Source organism: Bufo bufo, chromosome 1 (genome assembly GCF_905171765.1).
Source record: "Bufo bufo chromosome 1, aBufBuf1.1, whole genome shotgun sequence".
Taxonomy (NCBI): domain Eukaryota; kingdom Metazoa; phylum Chordata; class Amphibia; order Anura; family Bufonidae; genus Bufo; species Bufo bufo.
The window spans coordinates 114934868-114960038 of NC_053389.1; the positions used below are offsets into that span (position 1 = coordinate 114934868).

General features: G+C 44.1%; 1 protein-coding gene across 2 annotated transcripts in view; it reads left to right on the plus strand.

The window, feature by feature from the left end:
* LOC120997974 (L-amino-acid oxidase-like) overlaps positions 1-17153 on the plus strand; it is a 39876-nt gene extending 22723 nt beyond the window's left edge. For both annotated transcript variants that reach the window (XM_040428365.1, XM_040428374.1), the window contains exons 3-7: positions 2369-2478; positions 9408-9609; positions 9842-9907; positions 15044-15177; positions 15365-17153. In XM_040428365.1, the coding sequence (XP_040284299.1) occupies positions 2369-2478; positions 9408-9609; positions 9842-9907; positions 15044-15177; positions 15365-16148 (1296 nt within the window). In that variant the 3' untranslated portion in view covers positions 16149-17153. The remainder of the gene's footprint in view (positions 1-2368; positions 2479-9407; positions 9610-9841; positions 9908-15043; positions 15178-15364) is intronic.
* The last annotated feature ends 8018 nt before the right edge of the window (positions 17154-25171 follow it).

The window sequence follows — 25171 nt, forward strand, 5'->3', positions numbered from 1 at the left end:
TACAGGCGGCTTGCACTCTATTCCTGACTGATCCTGGAACATAGAAACTCTTCTCCAAGGCCCGATGCCCTAGCTCTGGCGTATATCCTTGGTTTTATAATTATCAAGTACCTCCTCTGTTGTCTTTAGTCCCTCTTGCTTTTCTGGACTTGCCTCTGTCTCTCTCAGCACTGACTCTAGAAACTTCTGAACTCCCCTCCCTAGGCTAGGCCCTGCCTATTTATACTGAACTGGGAGCTCCCTCTGCTGATTGGAACAGGGATTGCCTGCAACAGGCCTACCTGGCTTAAAGGGAAATACACATACAACCTAGCAGTGTCGGGTAACCTACCCGTATGCTGCATCATGTTGTCGCTAGAATGTGTTGAGTCGCAGCGGATGCAGTTCCACACAGGCTAATGGTAAGTTGTACAGCAAAACAGCAGGTAAACTGAGAATATACAGGAGACTTAACCAGGAACTCAACACCATGCGTCTGCTTACATGCCCGGTCAGGCCACGTCCCCATCATAATGATATATTCCTTCCTGATAGTGGGAGTGAGTCTGCTGAACTATAGTCACATAATGCCATGACTATAGTTCTGCAGGTCAGGAAGGAATTCACAACATCATAAATCATTATGATGCTGCAAATCCACTTCAGATGAGCAGTGTCCATAACCGGAAATACAGCTCCCACACGGAGTATGTTTCCCAGAGTGAACAAGCTCATCTGAAACTGGCCTGAATGAAGTCCTCATGAATAGCGGGCATGTGCTTTCTGTGGTCTCCACGGACAACTCACGTATCCATTGACTTTAATGTTTGCATTCACACATCAGTGATTTTCCATGGACCAAGAATCCGTGGTGACACCACGGAGGCAAGTCCTACTTACCTATGATTACTAATTCCTCAATAACATCATAGTCTATGGGTCCAAGAAAACCATTCAAGTTTCGAGCATGGTTTTCACGGATCGTTGCACATTGGAAACCAATGTTTAGTCTGTCAGATACAAATAACAGACTGAGGGCATAAAACACACATAGATCAAACACAGATTCTTCATGGATGAACTACTGACCATCTTGTCACAGATGTCACCAAGGACGTGTGAAAGAAGCCTAACATTTCTTTGAAGAAATTAGTACCTCTGTTTGTTCACCTAGGGCACATCTGTCTTTCATGGCTTGGTGCTTCTGACCATATTTGCCACCCAAGCTTCAGACCCAATGGTGTGTAATGAAAAACTAGTGCCACCAAAGCTATTGTTCTAAGGCCTTATTCACACGACCGCTACGCTGCCAGGTTTCAGGCCTGACAGCCCCATACAAGACAAGTGGGCCAGTTTTACACCAGTCTTTGTTTCTCCACAGCGCTGGCGGAGAAAAGTTTTTTTATGATGAGTAGGGATGAGCAAACTTCATATTTTGAAGTTCGAGTTCGTGTTCGAATTGGGGTATATGCTGAATTGCGTTATGGATTCCGTTACGACGAACCATAACGCAATTCCATGACGGAATGCATAACGGAATACCTTTAGAGGCATTTCGTTATTCATTCCGTCATAATAGAAGTCTATGGCCTGCATAACGGATCCATCCGGTTTTCGTTATGCTGGAGTCCTCTCCTGATAACCGGGCATGGGATTCAGACAGTTCTGTCAGGTTCTCCAGATCCGGTTGTTAACATAACAGCGGCAGCTGGAGATGATCACTTCCATTCCATAGTTTAGCTCCTTAGGGGTGGTATGTGTGTAGTGTATATATGGTGTATTTATGTATGTGTACCATGTATTTAGTGTATTTATGTGTATTTCATATATATGGTGTATGTGTCATGGCGCCGCGTGTCCGCCATTTAGTAGGGAACTGTTGTTAAAAATTTGAATACCACCCCTGGGGATAACCCCTTTAAACCTGACACTTTTGTCTAGAAATACTACTCCAGTTTTCAAACCACCTTCCTCATTAAAATAGCTAACCGCACCCACTTCTCCACCTACTTTTCAAAACTGGAGTTATTGGTGGAAAAGACCCCCAAAAGCCCTATTTTGTGACTTTGGGAACAGAGAATTCTGGAGTGTAGGGCTTAATAAATACCCCCTTAATAAATAGATTTATTTACCTGGATGTATTTCCTAAACCAAGATCATGCTGCATGAAAGAATAAAGCTATATATTTGTGCAAGAAAGACCCCATCAGACAGCTACCATGTTGAACCTTCGGGACCAAGTGCATTGCAAACTCATTGGCCCCAAGGAAGCCTGTCCCGCCTGTTCATGAACTCTAGCGGAGTGTAGTATTATTTCAGAAGTATAACTAAACAATTTACATGAAAATAGGAAGTTGTATATAATTGATATATGCTTTATGCATTTCAGGTAACCATACTGGAAGCCAGCAATAGAGTTGGAGGTCGTATTCTGACACACAGAGATCCAGACGGCTGGTATGCCGAGCTGGGACCCATGCGTCTTCCATCATCTCACAGGTAACATTTACCGAAAAATTATTGTAATAGAGTCACTAACTTTGAATAAATCTGCAGTTCATTTTCCTCAATGTCTGATTTTCTTTCTTTTTTTTAACGTTCCTTTTTTTGGTTCATTATCCCCTTCCCACCCCACGACATACTATTCCGTCATTGGTTGTTCCAACAAAAGGACATAATAAATGTGCCCATGCTGTCACTTGTGATCCCGGCACTCAATAGTTACTTGAAAGAAGAGCTGTATTTGATAGTAATCCACAGTGATACATAGTGATGGCCCTTCTGCGGTACCCAGACCAGGGGGGATTTGCAATTGTTTTATGATATATACTGTGTATATATATATATATATATATATATATATATATGAAAGAGACAGGAGGCCGCGCCTCGCGTGTGTTGCTGCATCACAAGAATTACGCAATGTAAAATCAGTTGCGCTTACAGTTTAGGGTTGTGATGAGCCACAACAACTGCCGTTCGCCTTGTTGGTATTTGCCTATACAGCGTGCGGGATGCCTATACTGCTGCCAAGGCCCTTGCCCGTGCCACAGGCGTGGTTATCGGGATAAGAAGATCCGTGAAGTAAGAAGATAGTTGGAACCTTTGTATCGGCGCTGTAGGCAGGAAACTTTGTACCAGGTGAATATTGGTAACAAGCAGTCGTTTTTATTCTTTTGTCGACGTGTTTCAAGGGCGTAAAGCCCTCTTCATCAGGACAATAATACAATACAATAGAGTGGTTACAAATGTGGTCATTTAAACAGTGTTTTGACGCGCAGAAACAGGTAATTGCTGACGGGGTAATGTGTGAGTGACAGTACCGCTAGGATACCCGCCCCCCTGTATGCGAATGACAGCGGAGTGAGAACAAAGAGATGCTGTAGTACCGCCCACCTGTCATGGGGCGGCAGCCAGAGCGGGGATGACTGCTTGGTAATAAATGCTGCTGCAGTCCAGTCCCCGACCCCCCTGTCTGTCCCTCCGTCCGTCCCTCCGTCCGTCATGCAGTGGTAGCGAAGGTGGGGATGGCAAAAGGGTAAGGAGCGCTGCTGTGGTCCAGCCCCCCTCCGGTACGGAGTAGCAGTAAGAGCGGGGATAGCAGCAGGGTAAGGAGCGCTATTGCAGTGTGGCCATCTGTCACAGAGTGGCAGTGGGAGCCGGGCTGACAGCCAGGTGAGACGTACTGCGGTAGTTGGATCCCCTCTGTCACGGAGTGGCAGCGGGGTAGAAATTGGAGGGGATCCTCACTAGCAAAGCGGGGATAGCAGCAAAGTGAGGATCGCTATTATAGTCCGGCCCCCTGTCACAGAGTGGCAGTGAGAGCCGGGCTGACAGCCAGGTAAGGAGCACTGCGGTAGTTCGATCCCCTCTGTCCTCCCATACTCTAACAACAGTTGAAAACAAATTACTACCAAAAGGTCTTTCATTCTGCCCATACAACCCCATCGATCCATTTGAGCTATACCTAGATATTCAATAATTTAGGAGAAACCTGACGATAAAAAGACATTTTGAATTCAAAAACATTGACGAAAATAAAAATATAAATAAGAATAATTCCAACATTTTGAACGAACCTTCTGCATACATACATCAAGAAGTTCGTCCTAAATCAATTTTTTTCCCATTCAAAGCCAGGGATACTTCATACCAACCTTTTTTGATCTAGTATCCACGGACATAAAAAAGATGACATCCAAATCCAAACCATCAACCCTTGGTCTCATTGAGAATCTAACTTTAAAGAAAAAAGTGCCCTTAAAAAACTCAAAAACAATAAAGAGCTTATAATCCGCCTTCTTTATCTGCTGGGCGGAATAGTCCTACAAAACTATGAGGACTATAAAAAAGAAGCCCAGAATATTTTAATTGTTACTATGTACTACCAAAAAGTTTCTGAAAACCCGTTCCCTGATGTAAATAAAAGGCTGACAAACCTGATAAAAAACGCATATGAAAAACAAAATATCAATAAAAAAGAAAAAAAAATTGCTACCAAAATCCCCCTGCACCCCATATTTCTACCATCTCCCAAAAATCCATAAGAACACTGAAAACCCACCAGGGAGACCTATTGCATCAAACACTAAATCCGCAACAAGTAATCTGTCCCATTACCTAGACCTTTTTTTACAACCATGTGTTTGTGAACTACCCAGTTACCTTCATGACTCAAGCCAATTCATTTGTGAACTTAAGGACATTACATGGAAGGAGACATATGCCCTACTCACCATGGACGTAACAGCATTATACTCCAATATACAACACGATCTAGGGATACAATGTATAGGTACCACGCTGACCAATGATGCTAGTATAAAACCACCACAGGTAGAATTTCTCCTAGAAAGCCTATGTTTTATCCTCGAAAATAATTTCTTCATATATAACAACACCACATATCACCAATGCAGGGGGACTGCGATGGGGACGAAAGTGGCACCGGCTTTCGCAAATCTATGGGGGAATTCGAAAAGAAATACATTATCAACACATTAACCCCAAACAAGCAGATTATTTACTATAAAAGATATATATAGATGATATCTTCTTTATTTGGGATGGTGATGGGGGTCAAGCTCTAGATCTTTGCAATAAGCTAAATAACACTGACTGGGGAATCTCCTTTTACCCAAACTTCAATAAAATCAAGATAGAATTCCTGGATATCTCCGTCACCAACAAAGACGGTCACCTTACAACAAAAACATACTTCAAATCAGTTGACACCAATAGCTATATACATTACTCAAGCTTTCACCATAAAAAATGGCTGCAGAATATCCCCTACAGCCAGTACAACCGTATTAGGCGAAACTGTACATATAATGAGGACTTTTCGCCAACAAGCCAAAATAGATTCATAAATAAGGGATATCCTAAGAGACTAATAAAAAACTCTTATGACAGAAGTATTTCAAGCACACAGGAAAACTGCTTGGAAAGTGAAAATAATAAAGAGACACAAGCAGAAATTTGCTTAAACCCCTTTATTCTATATAAAACATCCAACAAAACCATTCGCTCAATATTAGCTAAACATTGGCACATTTTGCAATAAGATCCTTACCTGGAAAAATTTCTACCATCACAACCCAGGATAATCTACAGAAGGGCCCCCACCATAAAGAATATTCTAGCTCCCAGCAAGCCGAAGCAACATACTAAGACCCAGAAGGAAAAAACACATGAACTAAGAGGCAATTTTAAATGTGGAACCAAACGTTGTTTGTGCTGTAAAGTCATCACGCATAACCACACATACTTCACGTCAAAGAAAAATGGGTCCACTTTTGAAATTAAGTATCACATGACATGCCAAACCTGCTGCGTAATATACCTTATTGAGTGCAAGTGTGGCCTCCAATATGTTGGTGGCACGACCCAGGTTCTGCATTGTCGTGTGAACCATCATAGATACAATATTCAAAGGCAATACTTGAAACACAGTGTTTCTAGACACTGTGCATCCACAACCGAGAAGGAAAAACATCCACTCACAATAAACCCCAATTGACTTTATCAGAAAACCCTTTTAACGCTACTTTCACACTCGCGTTTGGTGCGGATCCGTCTTGTATCTGCACAGACGGATCCGCACCAATAATGCAAACGCTTGTATTCGTAAATAACAGATCCGTTTGCATTATTCATAAAAAAAAAAGTCTAAGTCAAAACGGATCCGTCTTGACTTACATTGAAAGTCAACGGGGGACGGATCCGTTTTCAATTGCACCATATTGTGTCAGTGAAAAACGGATCCGTCCCCATTGACTTACATTGTAAGTCAGGACGGATCCGTTTGGCTCCGCATAGTCAGATGGTCACGAAAACGCTGCAATCTGCGTTTTAGTGACCGTCTAAAAAACGCAACGGAGACCAAACGCAGCCAAATTGATGCATTCTGAACGGATCCTTATCCATTCAGAATGCATTGGGGCTGAACTGATCCGTTTTGGGCCGCTTGTGAGAGCCCCGAAACAGATCTCACAAGTGGACCCAGAAACGCAGGTGTGAAAGTAGCCTAACAGATTTAGCAGTCTGCAGAAAAGAGAGGTATACTGGACATATCAACTAGACGCTGTCACACCGCATGGGCTAAATGAGATTAGTGAAACTATACTCTAATATGTTCAGTCTTGCCCCCAAACCCAAATAAACCAGACGCGGGTTTCATGACCTAGTAGTACCTTATAAACAAACTATTTACAGAAATATATATATATATATATATATATATATATATATATATATATACATATATATACGAATTGTAATCCAAATGTGACTATTTATTCATCACTTTTTATTTCCTACTATTACTGTTTAATTTTTGCTTTTATTATGTATTTATCACATATGCAATTCTTGCTGTCAAAAATACAAGAACCTCCAGAGTACAAGCTCATAAAACAAACAAACAGCCTTAGTTCTTGAAACATTTTTTAATGATAAGAAAAGCGGACCAACCTAGCCGGCATTCTTTACTCCCAACACAATATAGTATGTCTATAACTATATAATACAATAATGAGTATGAAAACAATAAAAAGCCCTGCTACCCCTCCACTACTTTTTAATACTTTGCCAAATCTCATATGGTGGAGCTTTGGTGAATCCTACAAAACTTCAGTTGTGCAATGAAGTGTGGCAAAGGTGGTAGAGGGTACAAATGCAGGACTAGCATAAGTGCCAGGATGGAGCAGACAGGGTAAGCTTTGAAAGGGAATGTGCCACTAGGTGTAATATACACTGGCCACCATTTGCTTCAGGCAGTGCAACACATCTCCGTCACATAGAATTGATCAGGTTGTTGATTGTGGCCTGTGAAATGTTGGTCCACTCCTCTTTAATAGCTGTGCGAAGTTGCAGAATATTGGCAGGAACTGGAACACGCTGTTGTATACGCCGATCCAGAGAATCCCAAACATGCTCAATGGGTGACATGTCCGGTGAGTATGCTGGCCATGCAAGAACTGGGATGTTTTCAGCTCCCAGGAATTGTGTACAGATCCTTGCAATATGGGGCCGTGCATTATCATGCTGCAACATGAGGCGATGGTCGTGGATGAATGGCACAACAATGGGCCTCAGGATCTCGTCACGGTATCTCTGTGCATTCAAAATGCCATCAATAAAATGCACCTGTGTTCGTTGTCCTCAACATATGCCTGCCTATACCATAACCCCACCACCACCATGGGCCACTCGATCCACAACGTTGATGTCAGCAAACCATTCACCCACACAACACCACACACGCTGTCTGCCATCTACCCTGAACAGTGGAAACCGGGACTCATCCGTGAACAGAACGCCTCTCCAACGTGCCAGACGCCACGAATGTGAGCATTTGCCCACTCAAGTCGGTTACGACGACGAACTGCCGTCAGGTCCAGACCCCGATGAGGACGACAAGCATGCAGATGAGCTTCCCTGAGACGGTTTCTGACAGTTTGTGCAGAAATTCTTTGGTTATGCAAACCGATTGTTGCTACAGCTGTCCGGGTAGCTGGTCTCAGACGATCATGGAGGTGAACATGCTGGATGTGGAGGTCCTGGGCTGGTGTGGTTACACCTGGTCTGCAGTTGTGAGGCCGGTTGGATGTACTGCCAAATTCTCTGAAACACCTTTGGAGATGGCTTATGGTAGAGAAATGAACATTCATTGCAAGGGCAACAGCTCTGGTAGACATTCCATGCCAATTGCACGCTCCCTCAAATGTTGCAACATCTGTGGCATTGTGCTCTGTGTGATCAAACTGCACATTTCAGAGTTGCCTTTTATTGTGGGCAGTCTAAGGCACACTTGTGCAATATTCATACTGTCTAATCATCACCTTGATATGCCACACCTGTGAGGTGGGATGGATAATCTCGGCAAAGGAGAAGTGCTCACTAACACAGATTTAGACAGATTTGTGAACAATATTTGAGAGTATTGGGTCTTTTGTGTATGTAGAAAATGTTTCAGATCTTTGAGTTCAGCTCATGCAAAATGGAACCCCCCACCCCTCATCCTTTATGTGATTAAGCACTTTAACAGTGATTATGCTAAAAATATTCCTACCGGGCCAGCACTGCGCTACCTTGTGTAATTAGGTTGCAGACACTACCGGGCCAGCACTGCGCTACCTTGTGTAATTAGGTTGCATACACTTCCTAGATTGCTTGCCGTACATTTGACACATGATCCTAGCCCAGTTCCAACTCGAGAAGTGTGGCACATGATCCAGGATGTGGCTGCAACCTAATTGCGCTGGGAGCGCAGCGCTGGCCCGGTAGGACTATTTTCAGCATTATAACTGTTAAAGTGTTCGATCACATGAAAGGGAGGACCATTAAAAACTACCGTAATAAATAAATTATAAATAAATTGAAAAATAAAAAAAATTGCAGACCCATTTAAGGCTTCCTGTTCTTTGAGAGCAGCTACATGGAACACAAAAAACAATACACAGGAGCTGACCTTATTGACTTCTGTTTCTGTTTTTGTAGACATGCTCTGTGACTTGTGCAGAGGTCAGGAGGGAGTAGATAAGCTGTGATATCACCTACTGTGAATGGTGGATCCTCTCTTATCTATACTGAGGTGATAGCTGTCATTGTAGTCCTGCCTGTGGTGATTACGTTATGGCTTCTGAAAATTTACTTGTACACAGAACATAAAGTGTCAACATATTAATAGACCTAGTGGCCAGTGTGAAAACGGCATGATTTTAATTTAATTACATTTTTTAAATAGATGGTGACATGGAAAATTTAAACTAGAATCACCAAAAATTCTACAAAAAATATGTTTAATATAAAACTGTGATTTTAAACAATAGGTCCTTTTCTGATGACACATTCCCTTTAAGAAGACTCACTGCAGAACACATGTACAGATTTGATATGGATAATCTCTCTATTACTTTTTGCAGCATTGTACGTGAATATATTAAACAGATGAGCCTGAAATTGAACACTTTTATTACATCTGATGAAGACACTTTCTATTTGTTCAACAATATCAGACATACAAACGGAGAGGCCAAAATGACACCAAATCTGTTTGGATTTGATCTAGAACCTGGAGAGAAAAGTCAATCTGTTAATGATCTTTTTTATGAATCAGTTCACAAGGTATGTAGCAAATGAGGGTGTATGTAATGTCTCACTACATAGAACTAGGTATGAAGTGATTGGGGCCAGGGGAGTATATCGCCAAAAGGGGCGTCTGGGAATTCTGCTGTGTCTGCCTAAAGGGCTTTCCCATTGGTTATACCCAGCGATCGGTGAAACAGATATGACTAAGAAATGGCTGAAAGGAATATTTAATGTTAATTGCTGTGTTTTTTCTGGGTTTCTTGTTTAGGTCGTAAAAGAAACAAACAGAAATTGCAATGAAATTTTAGGCAAATTTGACAAATCTTCCGGGCAAGTAAGTTGCGATCATATGGATTTTAAATGACATTATTAGGCCTCATGCACACGGCCGTTGTTTTGGTCCGCATCCGAGCCGCCGTTTTGGCGGCTCGGATGCAGACCCATTCACTTCAATGGGGCCGCAAAAGATGCGGACAGCACTCCGTGTGCTGTTCGCATCCGTTGCTCCGTTACGTGGCCCCGCAAAAAAAAATATAACATGTCCTATTCTTGTCTGCACTTTGCGGACAAGAATAGGCATCCGGGTTTTGGGGATCCGCGATTTGCGGACCGCAAAACACACCACGGTTGTGTGCATGTGGCCTTACACTAAGTAAAAACAACCTATTTGTCACAACAGGATTAAAACAACAGATGAATCTTTACGATCAACCAGTGACAAAAGTTGTTGCTTCCAGCTTATCTATTCCCCTCCCTGTACAGTGACCTCTGCTCAGTTCACAGAGCATGCTTAGAAATGAAACAGGTCCAGCGTCCAGCTATAAAATGCATGCGTTGTACAGAGATGAAGACCGCTGGGCAGCATGTGAACCCTGTACAGCATGTGAGGCCGGGGTCTGGTGCAGTCACTGTACGTCATCACGCCAAGCCCCGGCCAGAGTGGCCATCATGTCCTGCCAATCTAAAGTCTGTTCAATTCATGCCTTAGCAGTGGCGCGGCTTCGCTAAACTCACGCTCTGACTGATAGGACCGCCTCCTTGACTTCAAAGCCCAGAATGTGCATGAATTTAAATGATTAAAATGCAATTTATACTGAATCTTTTCCCATAAACTATATATCAATCTGCTCAGCTCCTCCTGCTCCTTATAATGCTGATGGTAGATTCAACAGAATTTTCAAAGTGACACGTTCCCTTTAAACCAGGGACAATACCTTGTAGATCTAGCTCAGCTGAATATAATACTTTTCACTTAGCAGTCTGTGGCTTCATTTTGGAAACAAAATTACTTCTAATTAATATGCAAATGACCAGTAAAGTTCAATGAGGGGGGGCCCAAGCCACTCTGTGCACCCTTGCTTTTCCTGCTTTCTCTGCCAGCATCTCCCTCCCCTTCTTCATTGACAGGGCCAGGTTACTGCATAGTGAGCATAGTGTGCTTTTGGTGGGTTTTGAATTAATGGTGGTCTGTGCATGACACTATTATGGGGGATCTGTGGATGACGCACTGTCATGTGGGGGATCTGTGGATGGCACTGTTATGGGAGATCTGTGGATGGCACTGTTATGGGGGATCTGTGGATGGCACTGTTATAGGGGATCTGTGGATGGCGCTGTTATGGGGGATCTGTGGATGGCACTGTTATGGGGGACCTGTGGATGGCACTGTTATGGGGGATCTGTGGATGGCACTGTTATGGGGGATCTGTGGATGGCACTGTTATGGGGGATCTGTGGATGGCACTGTTATGGGGGATCTGTGGATGGCGCTGTTATGGGGGATCTGTGGATGGTGCTGTTATGGGGGATCTGTGGATGGTACTGCTATGGGGTGGGAGATCTGTGGATGGCACTGTTATGAGGTGGGGGGATCTGTGGATGGCATTGTTATGAGGTGGGGGGATCTGTGGATGGCATTGTTATGGGGTGGGGGATCTGTGGATGGAACTGTTATGGGGGGGGGGGATCTGTGGATGACACTGCTATATGTCATCCACAGATCCCCCTCATAACAGTGTACCCCAAAATACACCGGCCCTCTGCTCGCCGAATTATTTATAAACATGATTCCTTATCCTGTTATTAAGTTTAACTAACGCTGCGCTCTCCCATGTTCCCATGTCCCCCCTGTATCCCCACAGCACTTACGAACAAGCTTCAATAGCAGGCAGAGCGGACGGCAGCAGTAACGTCACTCACTGACGTCGCGCGTCTGCTCCGCCTGCTTCATTCATAAAGTTTGAGGAGCAGGCGCGCGACGTCAGTGAGTGACGTTACTGGTGCCGTCCGCTCTGCCTGCTATGGAAGCGTGTTCGTAAGTGCTGTGGGGATACAGGGGGGACATGGGAACATGGGAGAGCGCAGCGTTAGTTAAACTTAATAACAGGATAAGGAATCATGTTTTTAAATAATGCGGTGAGCGTCGGGGCCCGGTGTAAGAGTACAGTGACTGCACCGGGCCCCGCCCCTAGTTACGGACTCCAGCCCCTCCTCTCTCCCGGCTCATACATCGCAGTCTGCGAAGCTACAGTGTCGCAGACTGCGATGTAAAATGGAAGCATTCGCCCCATAAGACGCAGGGGCATTTTCCCCCCACTTTTGGGGGGGGGGGGAAGTGCGTCTTATGGGGCAAAAAATACGGTGCTAATTTAATCTTCCTTTTTTTTCTTTAGTTCATTCTAGCCTCCCCTGGTTGTTATGGGTTATTATGGACTGCAGCGGTGACCGCACTTACTCACTGTAAGGCCCCATTCACACATATTTTTTCTCCGCATGCGATCCGCATCTTTTTGTGGCTAGGATACGGACCCATTAATTTCAATGGGTCCGCAAAAAAATTTAATTCAGACAGCACACAGTGTGCTGTCTGCATCTGTATGTCCATTCCGAATCTCCGCAAAAAAAGATAGAACATGTCTTATTCTTGTCCGTTTTGTGGACAAGAATAGGCATCGTTACAATGGGTCAGCAAAAAAAATGGATGTAACACAGACGCCATGTGTATTTTTTTTGCAGAAGCACGAGCATTGTGGTTTTGCAGTCTGCAAATTGCGGATCCGCAAAACATGGATACCGGCCATGTGCTTTCCGCATTTTAAGGTACGGAACGCCCGGCCCATAATAGAACAGTCATATCCTTTTCCGTAATGCGGACAATAATAGGACGTTTAATTTTTTTGCGGAACATACAGACATACGGACACAGAATGCACACAGAGTCATTTCCATTTTTTTGTGGCCCCATTGAAGTGAATGGTTCTGCATATGGGCCGCAAAAAATGGTCACAGACAAAAAATACGTTCGTATGCGTGAGCTCTAAGAAACAGCTCTGGCCTCTCTGGTGCCTCATTTCTTTGCCCCGACCACCTTGTATCTTTGCTTCTGGCCTCATGCACATGACCGTTATGTGCATCCGTGGCCGTTGTTTCGTTTTCCGTGATTTTCTGCGGACCCATTGACTTTCAATGGGTCCGTGGAAAACGCGGAAAATGCACCGTTGTTCATCCGCGGCCGTGATCCGTGTTTCCTGTCCGTCAAAAAAATATGACCTGTCCTATTTTTTTGACGGACAATGGTTCACGGACCCATTCAAGTCAATGGGTCAGTGAAGAAACACGGATGCACACAAGATTGGCATCCGCGTCCATGATCCGTGGCCGTAGGCTACTTTCACACAGACGGATCGCAGATCCGTCTGCATAAAAGCTTTTTCAGAGCTGAGTTTTCACTTCATGAAAACTCAGATCCGACAGTATATTCTAACACAGAGGCATTCCCATAGTGATGGGGACGCTTCAAGTTAGAATATACTACGAACTGTGTACATGACTGCCCCCTGCTGCCTGGCAGCACCTGATCTCTTACAGGGGGATGTGATCCGCACAATTAACCCCTCAGGTGCCGCACCTGAGGGGTTAATTGTGCGTATCATAGCCCCCTGTAAGAGATCAGGTGCTGCCAGGCAGGAGGGGGCACACCCCCCTCCCTCCCCAGTTTTAAATTTATTGGTGGCCAGTAGCCCCCCCTCCCTCCCCTGTATTACTGTACATTTATTGGTGGCCAGTGCAGCCCCCCCTCCCTCCCCCTCCTAATTAAAATCCCCCTCCCCATCATTGGTGGCAGCGGAGAGTTCCGATCGGAGTCCCAGTTTAATCGCTGGGGCTCCGATCGGTAACCATGGCAACCAGGATGCTACTGCAGTCCTGGTTGCCATGGTTACTTAGCAATTTTTAGAAGCATTATACTTACCTGCGATGTCTGTGACCGGCCGGGCGCTCCTCCTACTAGTAAGTGACAGGTCTGTGCTATAAGCAATGCGCCGCACAGACCTTTCACTTACCAGTAGGAGGAGCGCCCGGCCGGTCACAGACAGCGAAGGTAAGTATAATGCTTCTAAAATTGCTAAGTAACCATGGCAACCAGGACTGCAGTAGCGTCCTGGTTGCCATGGTTACCGATCGGAGTCCCATCGATTAAACTGGGACTCTGATCGGAACTCTCCACTGCCACCAATGGGGGGGGGATTTTAATTAGGAGGGGGAGGAAGGGGGGGCCCACTGGCCACCAATGAATGTACAGTAATACAGGGGAGGGAGGGGGGGCCGCACTGGCCCCAATGAATGTACAGTAATACAGGGGAGGGAGGGGGGGGCCGCACTGGCCACGAATGAATTTAAAACTGGGGAGGGAGGAGGGTGTGCCCCCTCCTGCCTGGCAGCACCTGATCTCTTTGCAATTGCACCATATTGTGTCAACGTCAAACGGATCCGTCCCCATTGACTTGCATTGTAAATCAGGACGGATCCGTTTGGCTCCGCACGACCAGGCGGACACCAAAACGACTTTTTCCTTCATGTCCGTGGATCCTCCAAAAATCAAGGAAGACCCACGGAAGAAATAACTGACACGGATCACGGACCTACACGGAACGCAAAAAAAAACGGTCGTGTGCATGAGGCCTCTAGCTTGTGTAAGACAGCTCCAGGGCTTGTGCGGCTTCGGAGCTGTTCTACACCGCTAGCGCAGCTTCAGGGACAGAATCATTACAGGCCCAGGGCGCACACACCCAGGGAAGTGGTGGTATTACATCATCCTAGCGTCGCTTACTTGTGCCATCAACCATACTGAACATACTGAACTGAGCAGAAAGCTCAGGGCTTGCAAGCAAATGCAGCCCTGAACTGAAGACGTGAGACAACCCCTTTAACTGGTCATTTGCATATGGATTAAAAGTACTTTTTCTCCAGAATGAAGCTGAGAATCACTAAGGTATCATTACATTCATCTGACCTACAGGGTACTGTGGTTGGTTTATCAGTGAATTTCATTGTCACAGAATCCCTTTAACAACTTAATCACAGCAGTAATACAGTATTCTTGGAGAACATCTCCTAAAGTTTTATAGGAATAACTGGAGATTTAAACAAAGTGAACTATTTAATGTGAAATCTTATGTATTTTATTTTATAGTCTTTCTTGGTGGAAGAAGGAAGTTTAAGTGCAGGAGCTATTCAAATGATTGGACACTACATGGCATTAAACGGTGATTGGCACACTTCATTTTTGGAATCAATATTTGATGAATCAGTCTTCAATGCCAGCAGGTACAGCCAAGACACAAAATGCTGTGGTGAGCTTATAACCACCAGGTCCACACAATAATCATACTTTAGGCATAATCAGGAGACATTTAATAATGGCATCAACAGTCATCATGTAATACAATGAAATGTTATTTTGTCATGTTTATCCTGGCCTTATTCTAACCATATTTCCATTGTTTTTCATAAGGATGGATGAGATCACAGGAGGTTTTGACCAGTTACCCATAGCTTTATCACGTCATGTTAGAAGTGCCATCAGATTTAATTCTACTGTAGTTAAAATTTTGAGGACAGAGAAATCTGTGATCGTCCAGTATCGGAAAAATAAGTCCTCTGCTCTCACCATGATATCTGCAGACTATGTCATTATCACGTCCACCGCCAAGGCCACTAGGCGTATAGAGTTCAGTCCTCCACTGAGTAACGAGAAGTACAATGCTCTGAGTTTCGCTCACTATTCAGGTGCCACAAAGATTTATCTCAGCTGTACTGAGAGATTCTGGGAGAAGGATAGGATAGTTGGTGGAAAAAGTTCTACTGATCGACCATCTCGTTACATCTACTACCCAAGTCATAACTTCACCAATGGAAGAGGTCTCGTCCTGGCATCATACACCGACGAAGACGATTCCAATTTTTTTTTATCCCTCAGTGATGAAGATTGTGTTGATATCATCCTGGAAGACTTGTCCATCATCCACAGGAGACCAAAGGAGATACTGAGAAAACTCTGCCCAAAGTATGTGGTGAAGAAGTGGAGTCTGGATCCATATTCCATGGGAGCATTTGCCTATTTCACACCATATCAGTTTGGAGATATGTATGAATACTTATCCACACCAGAAGGCAGAATTTACTTTGCTGGGGAGCACACATCACTTCCTCATGGCTGGATCGAAACCGCTTGTAAGAGTGGTTTGAAGGCAGCAAAAGAAATTCATAAGGAAGCCAACATGTTCTTCCATCACTGAGTTTTACTTTATTTCTGAAGAAAAGCTATGAATGCCGTGTTGTAAAGTCTTCAAAATAATATTTTTGGTTTTGTTCTATCTTAGAATTAAATAAAATTCATATATTAAATTAGCATATAGCAAATATATACAGAGTTGGGTGATGGAAGAGAAGTGTCCCATTCAGACAGCCATAAACAGTCCCATTTTAGCATCAAAATGACAGCAGTAAGATCCAAATCCCTGTGGTTCAAGTAAACTGAACTTGGGTTCTTTGGTGATCCAAGTTCAGTTAACTTTAACAACGTAGTGGGTCTTGCAACCATAATGAAGCTAAAAAAAACTGTTGCTTTATGGCCATCTGAATATTTCCTTACAGTATTCTGCATCAAATTAGAACCTAGGTACACCATACCATTTTCTATATTTTTTGTTCAATACTATGTGCTGTTATGTATTTTGTATGTAAAAAGTCATTTTATTCAGCAGGGGAGGTGCTGGTTGGCAATAGCTGGCTGTAACAGGGTTAACCACCCTGTTTTACTCCTCCTGGTAGAGTGGGCTGGTCTGACTTCCTGCCAGGAGGGGGAAATCCAGAGTAGTGATTTAGTCTAGAAGAGGGCAAGGCAGAGAAGGGATATGTAAGGTTCTGTCCTGATAGTGGGGGGAGGTGGGAAGTAGCTCACAGAGCATCCACCCCTATGAACCGTATTGAGGGCCAGGATCCAAATTATGTCTCTCCTGCCAGAATGACAGCAGACTACAATCTTAAGTAAAGCCTTGGGATTCCAGACTGCAGAGTGATCAAGGACACACTGCTGTAAGGTGAGGGATAACTGCTCAGACACCATCACCTAGCAGACAACATCTAGGCCAGTATCACCTAAGTGCAGAATTGCAGCCATCCAACCTGCCACCATACTTCCTCAGCTGGTGTCAGAGAAAAATTGCACTTAAAGCCTGCTGATGCTGTATGTATTTCAAGTTCTACGCTGCACTTAGTAAAAATGACTTTGTTTCGTTCAACTGCTGCCTCATTCTTCAGTTTTATAACTTTCACTGCAATCCCAGGGAGCGATGGCCTCCCACTGATAACACAAACACCCAGCTGAACAGAAAGTGTATGTATGGGGGAGATTGTTGTTGGCCAAATGAACCTTCTGCCAATAGGTAACCTCTAAACAAGAAAATTAAAGGGGTTATCCGAGTTAACTTAATTTCTCTCTATGGCTTTATTTCTCCTATACATTAGTTTTCCTAAATCACTTGCTGTACCTATCTTGTGCCGTTTCTCTGCTACACTAAACAGTCATGTGACCGCCCACGTCATCAGCTGTGACGTTCTGTTTACATGGAGCTCTCTGCTTGTCGGAGTGACTAAGCCATGTAAACGGAACGTCATCAGCCTTGGCCACGCCCCCACCTCTCTGGATTACAGTCCTTGCGGCTGTGAGTTGATCGCGCATGCGCGATCCTCACTTGTGCCGCGGCTACCTCAAAGTTCCTCCCTGCGGCTAATAGGTGATCGCATATGCGCGATCATCAGGCCAGGCAAAACCAGCAATAGCTTGGGGCCCCGAACTGGTTGGGGCCCCGAGCTGGCCAAGCAGAGTAACAGTCAGAAGATCCAATGGTATAAAATATTCTAACCCCCAGGCGTTCCCATGGTGACGGGGACGCTTGCCTGGTTAGAATATACCATCGGATCTGAGTTTTTCGAGCTCAGTGAGATCGTAAAAAACTCAAATCCGATGGTATATTCTAACTCCCAAGTGTTCCCATGGTGAGAGGGACGCTTGCCTGGGGGTTAGAATATACAGGGCGCTGTAGTGAGCTCTTTACTTGCATTATTACAGGATATCTCTTAGCTCTGTACTCCGGTAATAGCAGAGCAGGCAGTTCGGGGGGCGGCGCTCACTCACTGTCACTGACGTCACGCGCCTGCTCCTCCCACTAGGCGGAGCAGGCGCGTGACGTCAGTGAGTGAACGCTGCCTGCACTGCCTGCTGTTGTTACCGGAGCTCAGCCAAAGTAAGAGTCAGAGACTCTGAGATTTCAAAATAATAAGAAAATACCTCTGCATTGAGAAATGAAGTGACTGATTAGTACTGCTGCTGTGAGCGTCGGGGAGGGGGATCTGTGGATGGCACTGTAGGGGGATCTGTGGTCTGTGGATGGCAGGCAGTGCCATCCACAGATCCCCCTACAGTGCCATCCACAGATCCCCCCTCCCCTAAACAGTGCCATCCACACAGATCTCCCCCCTAAACAGTGCCATCCACAGATCCCCTCCCACAAATATTCATGAGGGAGAGATGAGTCATTGTTGTTACTGCTGCATGTAAACACAGCAATAACAGAACCTAGAAAAGGTGTAAAGATCGTTTTTTTTTTTCAAAAAATCAAGCTTGACTAATGTATATGTATATGTATATCCTGATTAATTTTGTTAGGTTTTATTTTTTTTCCCATAACTCGGATAACCCCTTTAAGCATAACCTACTAAAGAAAGCTTGTCTTTAGCTCTTGCTGCATGGATATCTGCAAGCTGCTACAAAAAGCAGTTTTAACAGATGACTGATATGAGATAAACCCACAAAACCCATCTCTTCCTCATGTTGGCTCACACTCTACAGAAGGTGCTACCCAGCTTTCCCAGTGAGAGAAGAAGGGGATTTGTCTTGGTAGTTTTAGTATTCCACAGTCTCAATTACAGCTCCACATGGTTTTAACCCAGCTATTTCAGTACCCTGAAAGGCAAATCTGCCCAGGTATGGCACTAATTAGGAAAGTAGAGGGGATTTGTCTTGGTAGATTTAGTATTCTGAGGTCTATTACAGATAAACAAAAATCACAGAAAAATATACAAACCATCCTGCATAATGTAATAAATGAATATGCAGAGGTGCATGGCTACATTTATAAAAGTAAATAAATTTTTTAAAAAAGTACTGACACAACAGATGCAAACATCATATATGGACTAAGCCCTCACTCTGACATGATAAAATCTGAGACTCTCAGCCAAGCTCAGACTGGCCCACAGGGGCATAGGCGATTCCCCTGGGGGGCCCCTGAGCAAGGTGGGCCCTTTGTCATTTACCCCCTGCACAAGTGGCATATAACACAGTAGACTTACTGCACTACATATAGATAGGCAGTGTATAACACCTCAACCAGCCTATGTTCATATAAAAAACTGGGTAGAATATTTAAGAAACCACCCAGTTTATTATTATAGACACGTTCATGTGGCTGAGGTGACAAAGGCAGGACAGCCAGTGGTCTCCTTTCCAAGAAACCTGCCTTCTCAAAGGTGCTGCAAGGACCCAATAATTAATCATCTTCTAGCCTCTTGCTGCTGTCTGCTGCTGTGTGAGCAGGTAATATTTGGATGTATCCGTCTGGTGGGCCCTTAGGCAGCCAAGTCTGACACTGTTCTCAGCCAATATATTTTGATCAAAGCACATCTGTGCCCGCCTACCAGCGCCAAGGTGGTTTCAGTCAGGCAGGTCCTACTTTAAACCTATCTATACCATATGGGCATCTACATTCAGGAGAGCAGACCCTGCACACATAGTTTGCTGCTTCTTGTTACCTCTGTGTGCACCAAGCAACCAATGAGAGGAGGAGCACGCACAGCTATATGTACTACCTAATCAAGGTCGTCTGTGGGATAGGAGTGGCAAAAGTGCACAAAAATGCTACTCCCTAGATAATAGGAGCGCATTTACACTTGAAGATGCCACTCCTTCAAGAGTATACTACAAACTAATCAAAAATCCCAGAAAAAGATACAAAACATCCTGCACGATGTAATAAATGAATATGCGGATGTGCATGGCTACAGTTATAAAAGAAAAATGTTTATAAAAGATGCAAATATTATATATGGACTAAGCCTTCATTCTGATATGATAAAATCTGAGACTCTCAGCCAATATATTTTGATCAAAACACATCTGTGCCCACCTAGCAGCGCCAAGGTGGTCTGCACACTATATGTGCAGGGTCTGTTCTCTTGCACCTTCAAGTGTGAATGCGCTTCTAATTTGGGAGTAGCATTTTTGTGCACTTTTGCCCCTCCTATCCCACAGGTGACCTTAATTAGGTGGTACATATAGCTGTGCGAGTTCCTCCTCTCATCCGTTGCTTGATGCACACAGAGGTGACTAGGAACAGCACACTATATGTGCAGGGCCTGCTCTCCTCAATGTAGATGCCCAACGGCATAGGTAGGTTTAGAGTAGGGCCTGCCTGACTGAGACCACCTTGGCACTGGTAGGCGGGCACAGATGTGCTTTGATCAAAATATATTGGCTGAGAGTCTCAGATTTTATATAATGTTTGCATTATTTTTAGTGATTTTGGTCTACTACAGCTCCACTCGGCAATAGCCCAGCTTTCCCAGTACCCTGAAAGTTAAATATTCCTAGCTAAGACACAATTTAGGAGTGGGGAGTAGGATTTATTTTGGTACATTTATTACAGTTCCACATGGTTTTAACCCAGATTTCCCAGGGCCTTGAAAGGCAAACCTGCTGTTATGGATCCACTGATTACAGAAAACAGATCAGTGGTATTTTTGGAACCACTGTGCCGAGTAACCGGCTTGATGTTGGGCCAAATTGTAAGGCCCCTTTCACATGGGCGAGTATTCCGCGCGGGTGCAATGTGTGATGTGAACGCATTGCACCCGCACTGAATCCGGACCCATTCATTTCTATGGGGCTGTGCACATGAGCTGTGATTTTCACGCATCACTTGTGCGTAGCGTGAAAATCGCAGCATGCTCTATATGCTGCGTTTTTCACACCACGCAGGCACCATAGAAGTGAATGGGGCCGGTTGAAAATTGCAAGCATCCGCAAGTAAGTGCGGATGCGGTGCGATTTTCACGCATGGTTGCTAGGTGACGATCGGGCTGGGTACCCGATCAGTATTATTTTTCCTTATAACATGGTTATAAGGGAAAATAATAGCATTCTGTCTTCTTCTGTAATGTTGAGCTGCCGGCTAAGGACCTGTGGTGATGTCACATCACATGGTCCAATCACATGGTCCCTCACCATGGTGATGAACCATGTGATTGGACCATGTGATGAGCACAGTGATGTCACCACAGGTCTTTTGCCAGGTCCTGAAGATAGAACAGAGACCGGCAGCTATGGAGCAGGTAGGTTAAAAAAAAAAAAAAAAAAAAGTTAACCCCTCCATCCCTAATTTACTTTGCATTCTGTATTAAGAATGCTATTATTTTCCCTTATAACCATGTTATAAGGGGGGAAAAAATAATCTACACAACACCTAACCCAAACCTGAACTTCAGTGATGAAGTCCGGGTTTGGGTTTGGGTCTGGGTACCAAACATGGCGATTTTTCTCACGCGCGTGCAAAACGCATTAAAACGCTTTGCACTCGCGTGGAAAAATTGTGCATTTTACCGCAACGCACCCGCATCTTATCGGGCCCTCACACGCCACACTCGTGTGAAAGAGGCCTAAGGTTGTTATTCTGGAAGATTTGTCTAGGAAATTCCTACTCAGCTTTTCCAGGCTTCTGACTAGCAAACCCAGCTAGGTATTGTACAATGTACAATACTGGGGATTTACTAATTCATAAATAGGCTGATCTGGCATTCTGCAGTCTGGAAAAGCTGGGTAACAATCTCTATGGGACAGTAATGGTGACATATTGGTTATATAAAATACACATTATCCTGCCCTGATATATTATGTGAATCTATCATATAGTGTTACCATAATCTGTTGACACCAATAAAGCTGTAAAGTGTTGTCATACAGCTTTTCCAGGACCCTAAACAACAAGTTGGTCTGGCTATATGAAGGGATTTATCATTACATATATTGGATAACAACCTCTTAGAGATGCAAAGGTGGCAAAACTTGGTATATATATTCTGTATACACCACATCCATACATATAGCATCAGGACAAGTGTGAGTATATACTAAATATGTCATTTGATCTCAAGCATACCTCAACATGCTACCTAGCTGGCCAAAGCTGCAGAAAAACAAATCTGTATGATTATGCAGTAAAAGGCAGAATTATCACTGCATAACTTGGCAGATTAGCAATTCAGCTGTATGTACTACGCTTGACACTAGGTATGTACTACAGCGGACACTATTGGCACTATGACTGGCACTGTTAACAAATTTATTTTGCACTATTAGTAATTAGGAGATTCCTTCCAACAAAATGGCCACACTTTGATGGTATTACACTGCCTGATCTTCGGTAAGTGCAAGCACCTGTAAGCCGTGTACTGGGGTGGGCTCCCCAGGATACAGCAAAGTCATGAACAAAGGAAAGCAACTCTGACACCAGCTTTTTGAAAAATAGAATTTTTGCCAACACGTGATAATAAACACAACCACAAATGCTAAGAACATGAAATAAGTGTACATACACACAGCCCAAAGGCTGAGACCCCTGTGTTGCACAGCACGGCGCCCCCTGATGGATGCCAGCGGAAATTTCGCTGTAATTTACCTACTGGCGGGCACAACTAAAACTGTACCTATTATTACCCTAAAACAAACACAAACAATTGGTTGGGTGATTAGTAGGGGCTGGCCTGTGGTACAACACAGCGGTTCACAATCTTACCGTGCCCTATATTATTCTCCCTCCCACAACTAGCCCGGTAGCACGTGCCTGATTATTACTCCTGAGCAAAACGCTGAACTATATAGAGTTTGTGGGGTTGTTTATCAGCTCCCAAATGTGCAATGTCCCTTTTAGTAATGAAATCCTTGTAGTACCAGTAGCAACTCTTTAGACCTGACACAAAGCAGAGACCCTATCAAACTACAGGTCTGGTTTATGTCTCTAGGCGCCAAACTGCAGTGAGATGCGTGCATGATCTTACCGACCCGCGTCTGCTCTTCATCCACTGATGTATCTGAACCGAAAAAACTGTCTCTACAGCAAACATGAGGTCCCACAGGGTATGCAGCTCTTGTCAGTCTTCCTGGAAACAGTCCTCCTCTCCCTGGACAGGCTCTGGGTCTTGGACGACAGTCAGCTTCACTCAGCTGCAGCTGTGGTAACAGAGAAGGTCCTCTCACTCCTGGATCCATTAGCTTTTCTGCTCACACACAGCTCCTTAGCTCTCCCAAGATGGCGGAAGCTTCCTCTAGGAAGTTCTCAAACCACACCTCTCATGAATATGGAAATATATATGCAGTTAGTAAGCTGTGCCTGGGAAACTGCAGCATCTTGTGGCCAAACAGCAGAACGTCAGTCCATAACATTTAACTTTATTTAAACAAACACAATGTTCAGACAATGAGAGCTATTTCCCCATCTCACACACAGATAATCAATCAGCACCTATTTGCATTCAACTGATTACACAGGCCGATGCATACTTTGAATGAGAGATTTGGGGGGTACTATCTCTCCTTGGGGAGAGAGCGCATTAATTGGTGTGAGGAGACTTATAGGCCATACATGCTCCTCTGGAATTCTGGGTAGAAAGGGATGCAAATGAGCTCTTAACAAGCTCTGCCTCTAATGCCCCCAAATATAAGGTAGCTATCCTATAGGTCAACTAGGTCTTGAGACATGACTTGGATATTAAATAAGTTGGAGACAGCTGTTTTGGGGTGATTGCCTCTTTTTTCATATTTTGTTATATTGTGGCCCTGTGCTAAAATTCCTATATCAATCTGCACTAAGTAACCCATAATGAAAAAGTGAAAAGATAATTTCAGAAATTTTTGCAAATTAAAGGGAAAAACTAAAATTTCACATATAAATAAGTATTCAGACCCTTTGCAATGATACTTGAAAGTTAGCTCTGGAGGCCTCCCGTTTCTCTTGATCATTTTTGACATGTTTCTACACCTTGTTTGGAGACCATCTGTGGCAAAATTCAGTTGATTGGACAGGATTTGGAAAGACACAGCCCTGTCTATATAAGGTCTCACAGCTGACAAAGCATATCAGAGTAATAAAGAATAAAAAAAAAGCCACGAGGAGGAAAGAACTGCCTGTAGAGCTCAGGGAGACAGAATTGTGTGGAGGTACAGTTCTCAAGGGCACAATTGCCTCCATAATTCTTAAAAGGTTATTCTAATCTCAGACATTGGGGGCATATTGCTAGGGTATGCCCCCCAATATCTGATAGGTGCGGGTCCCACCGCGGGGACCTGCACCTATGCTTAGAACGGAGCCCGCAAAGTCCCGGAGCACCGCGGATGCATGCCTGCCCTCCGTTCATTCCTATGAGTGTGCAGAAAATAGTTCCGTCAGTCCCATGGAAGTGAATACAGTGGTGTTCATGCTTGCGCTGTGTGCATTCATTTCAATGTAACTTCCGAAAATAACCGAGCACGCTGCTAGCGATATGCCCCCAATGTCTGAGACTGGAATAACCCTTTAAATGGAAGCTGTTTGGAACAACCAGGACTTTTCCTAGAGCTGGCTGTCCCACCAAACTAAGTAATCGGAGGAGAAGGGCCTTGGTAAGAAAGATGACCAAGAACCCAATAGTCTCTGACTATTGCATTTAAGGCCTACCGCTACTAAATTAATTTAAAGTTCTACAATGCACGTATAAAAAAGACTTTGTTATATTTGATCCTGACCTCATTCTTTGGTTCTACATTTCCACTGCACCGATCCCCAGGGAGCAATGGCCTGAAGGAGTAACCCATGACATAACACTTCAACAGGGCCACTACCACTGCCATTCTCTACACCGCCTCCTCAGGGGATCGCTGCAGATGGTTTGACCAAGACCTAAGAAATATATTTTTTTTTTTTACAAAAGGTTATGGCAGACAAATTATGGAATTTTTATTTTCCAGCATTTTTTATTTATGGTAAACGTTAAGTTTTTCTACAAAGTTAAAGGGGTTGTCTCACCAGCAAATGGCATTTATCATATAGACAAAGTGCTGGGGTACTGCAGTTCTCGGGACGCATAATACAGTATTAACATAACTGGTAACACTGATAACGAGAACGTTCTAACATAGGAATACCTTTTTAATTAAGAACGGGACTTG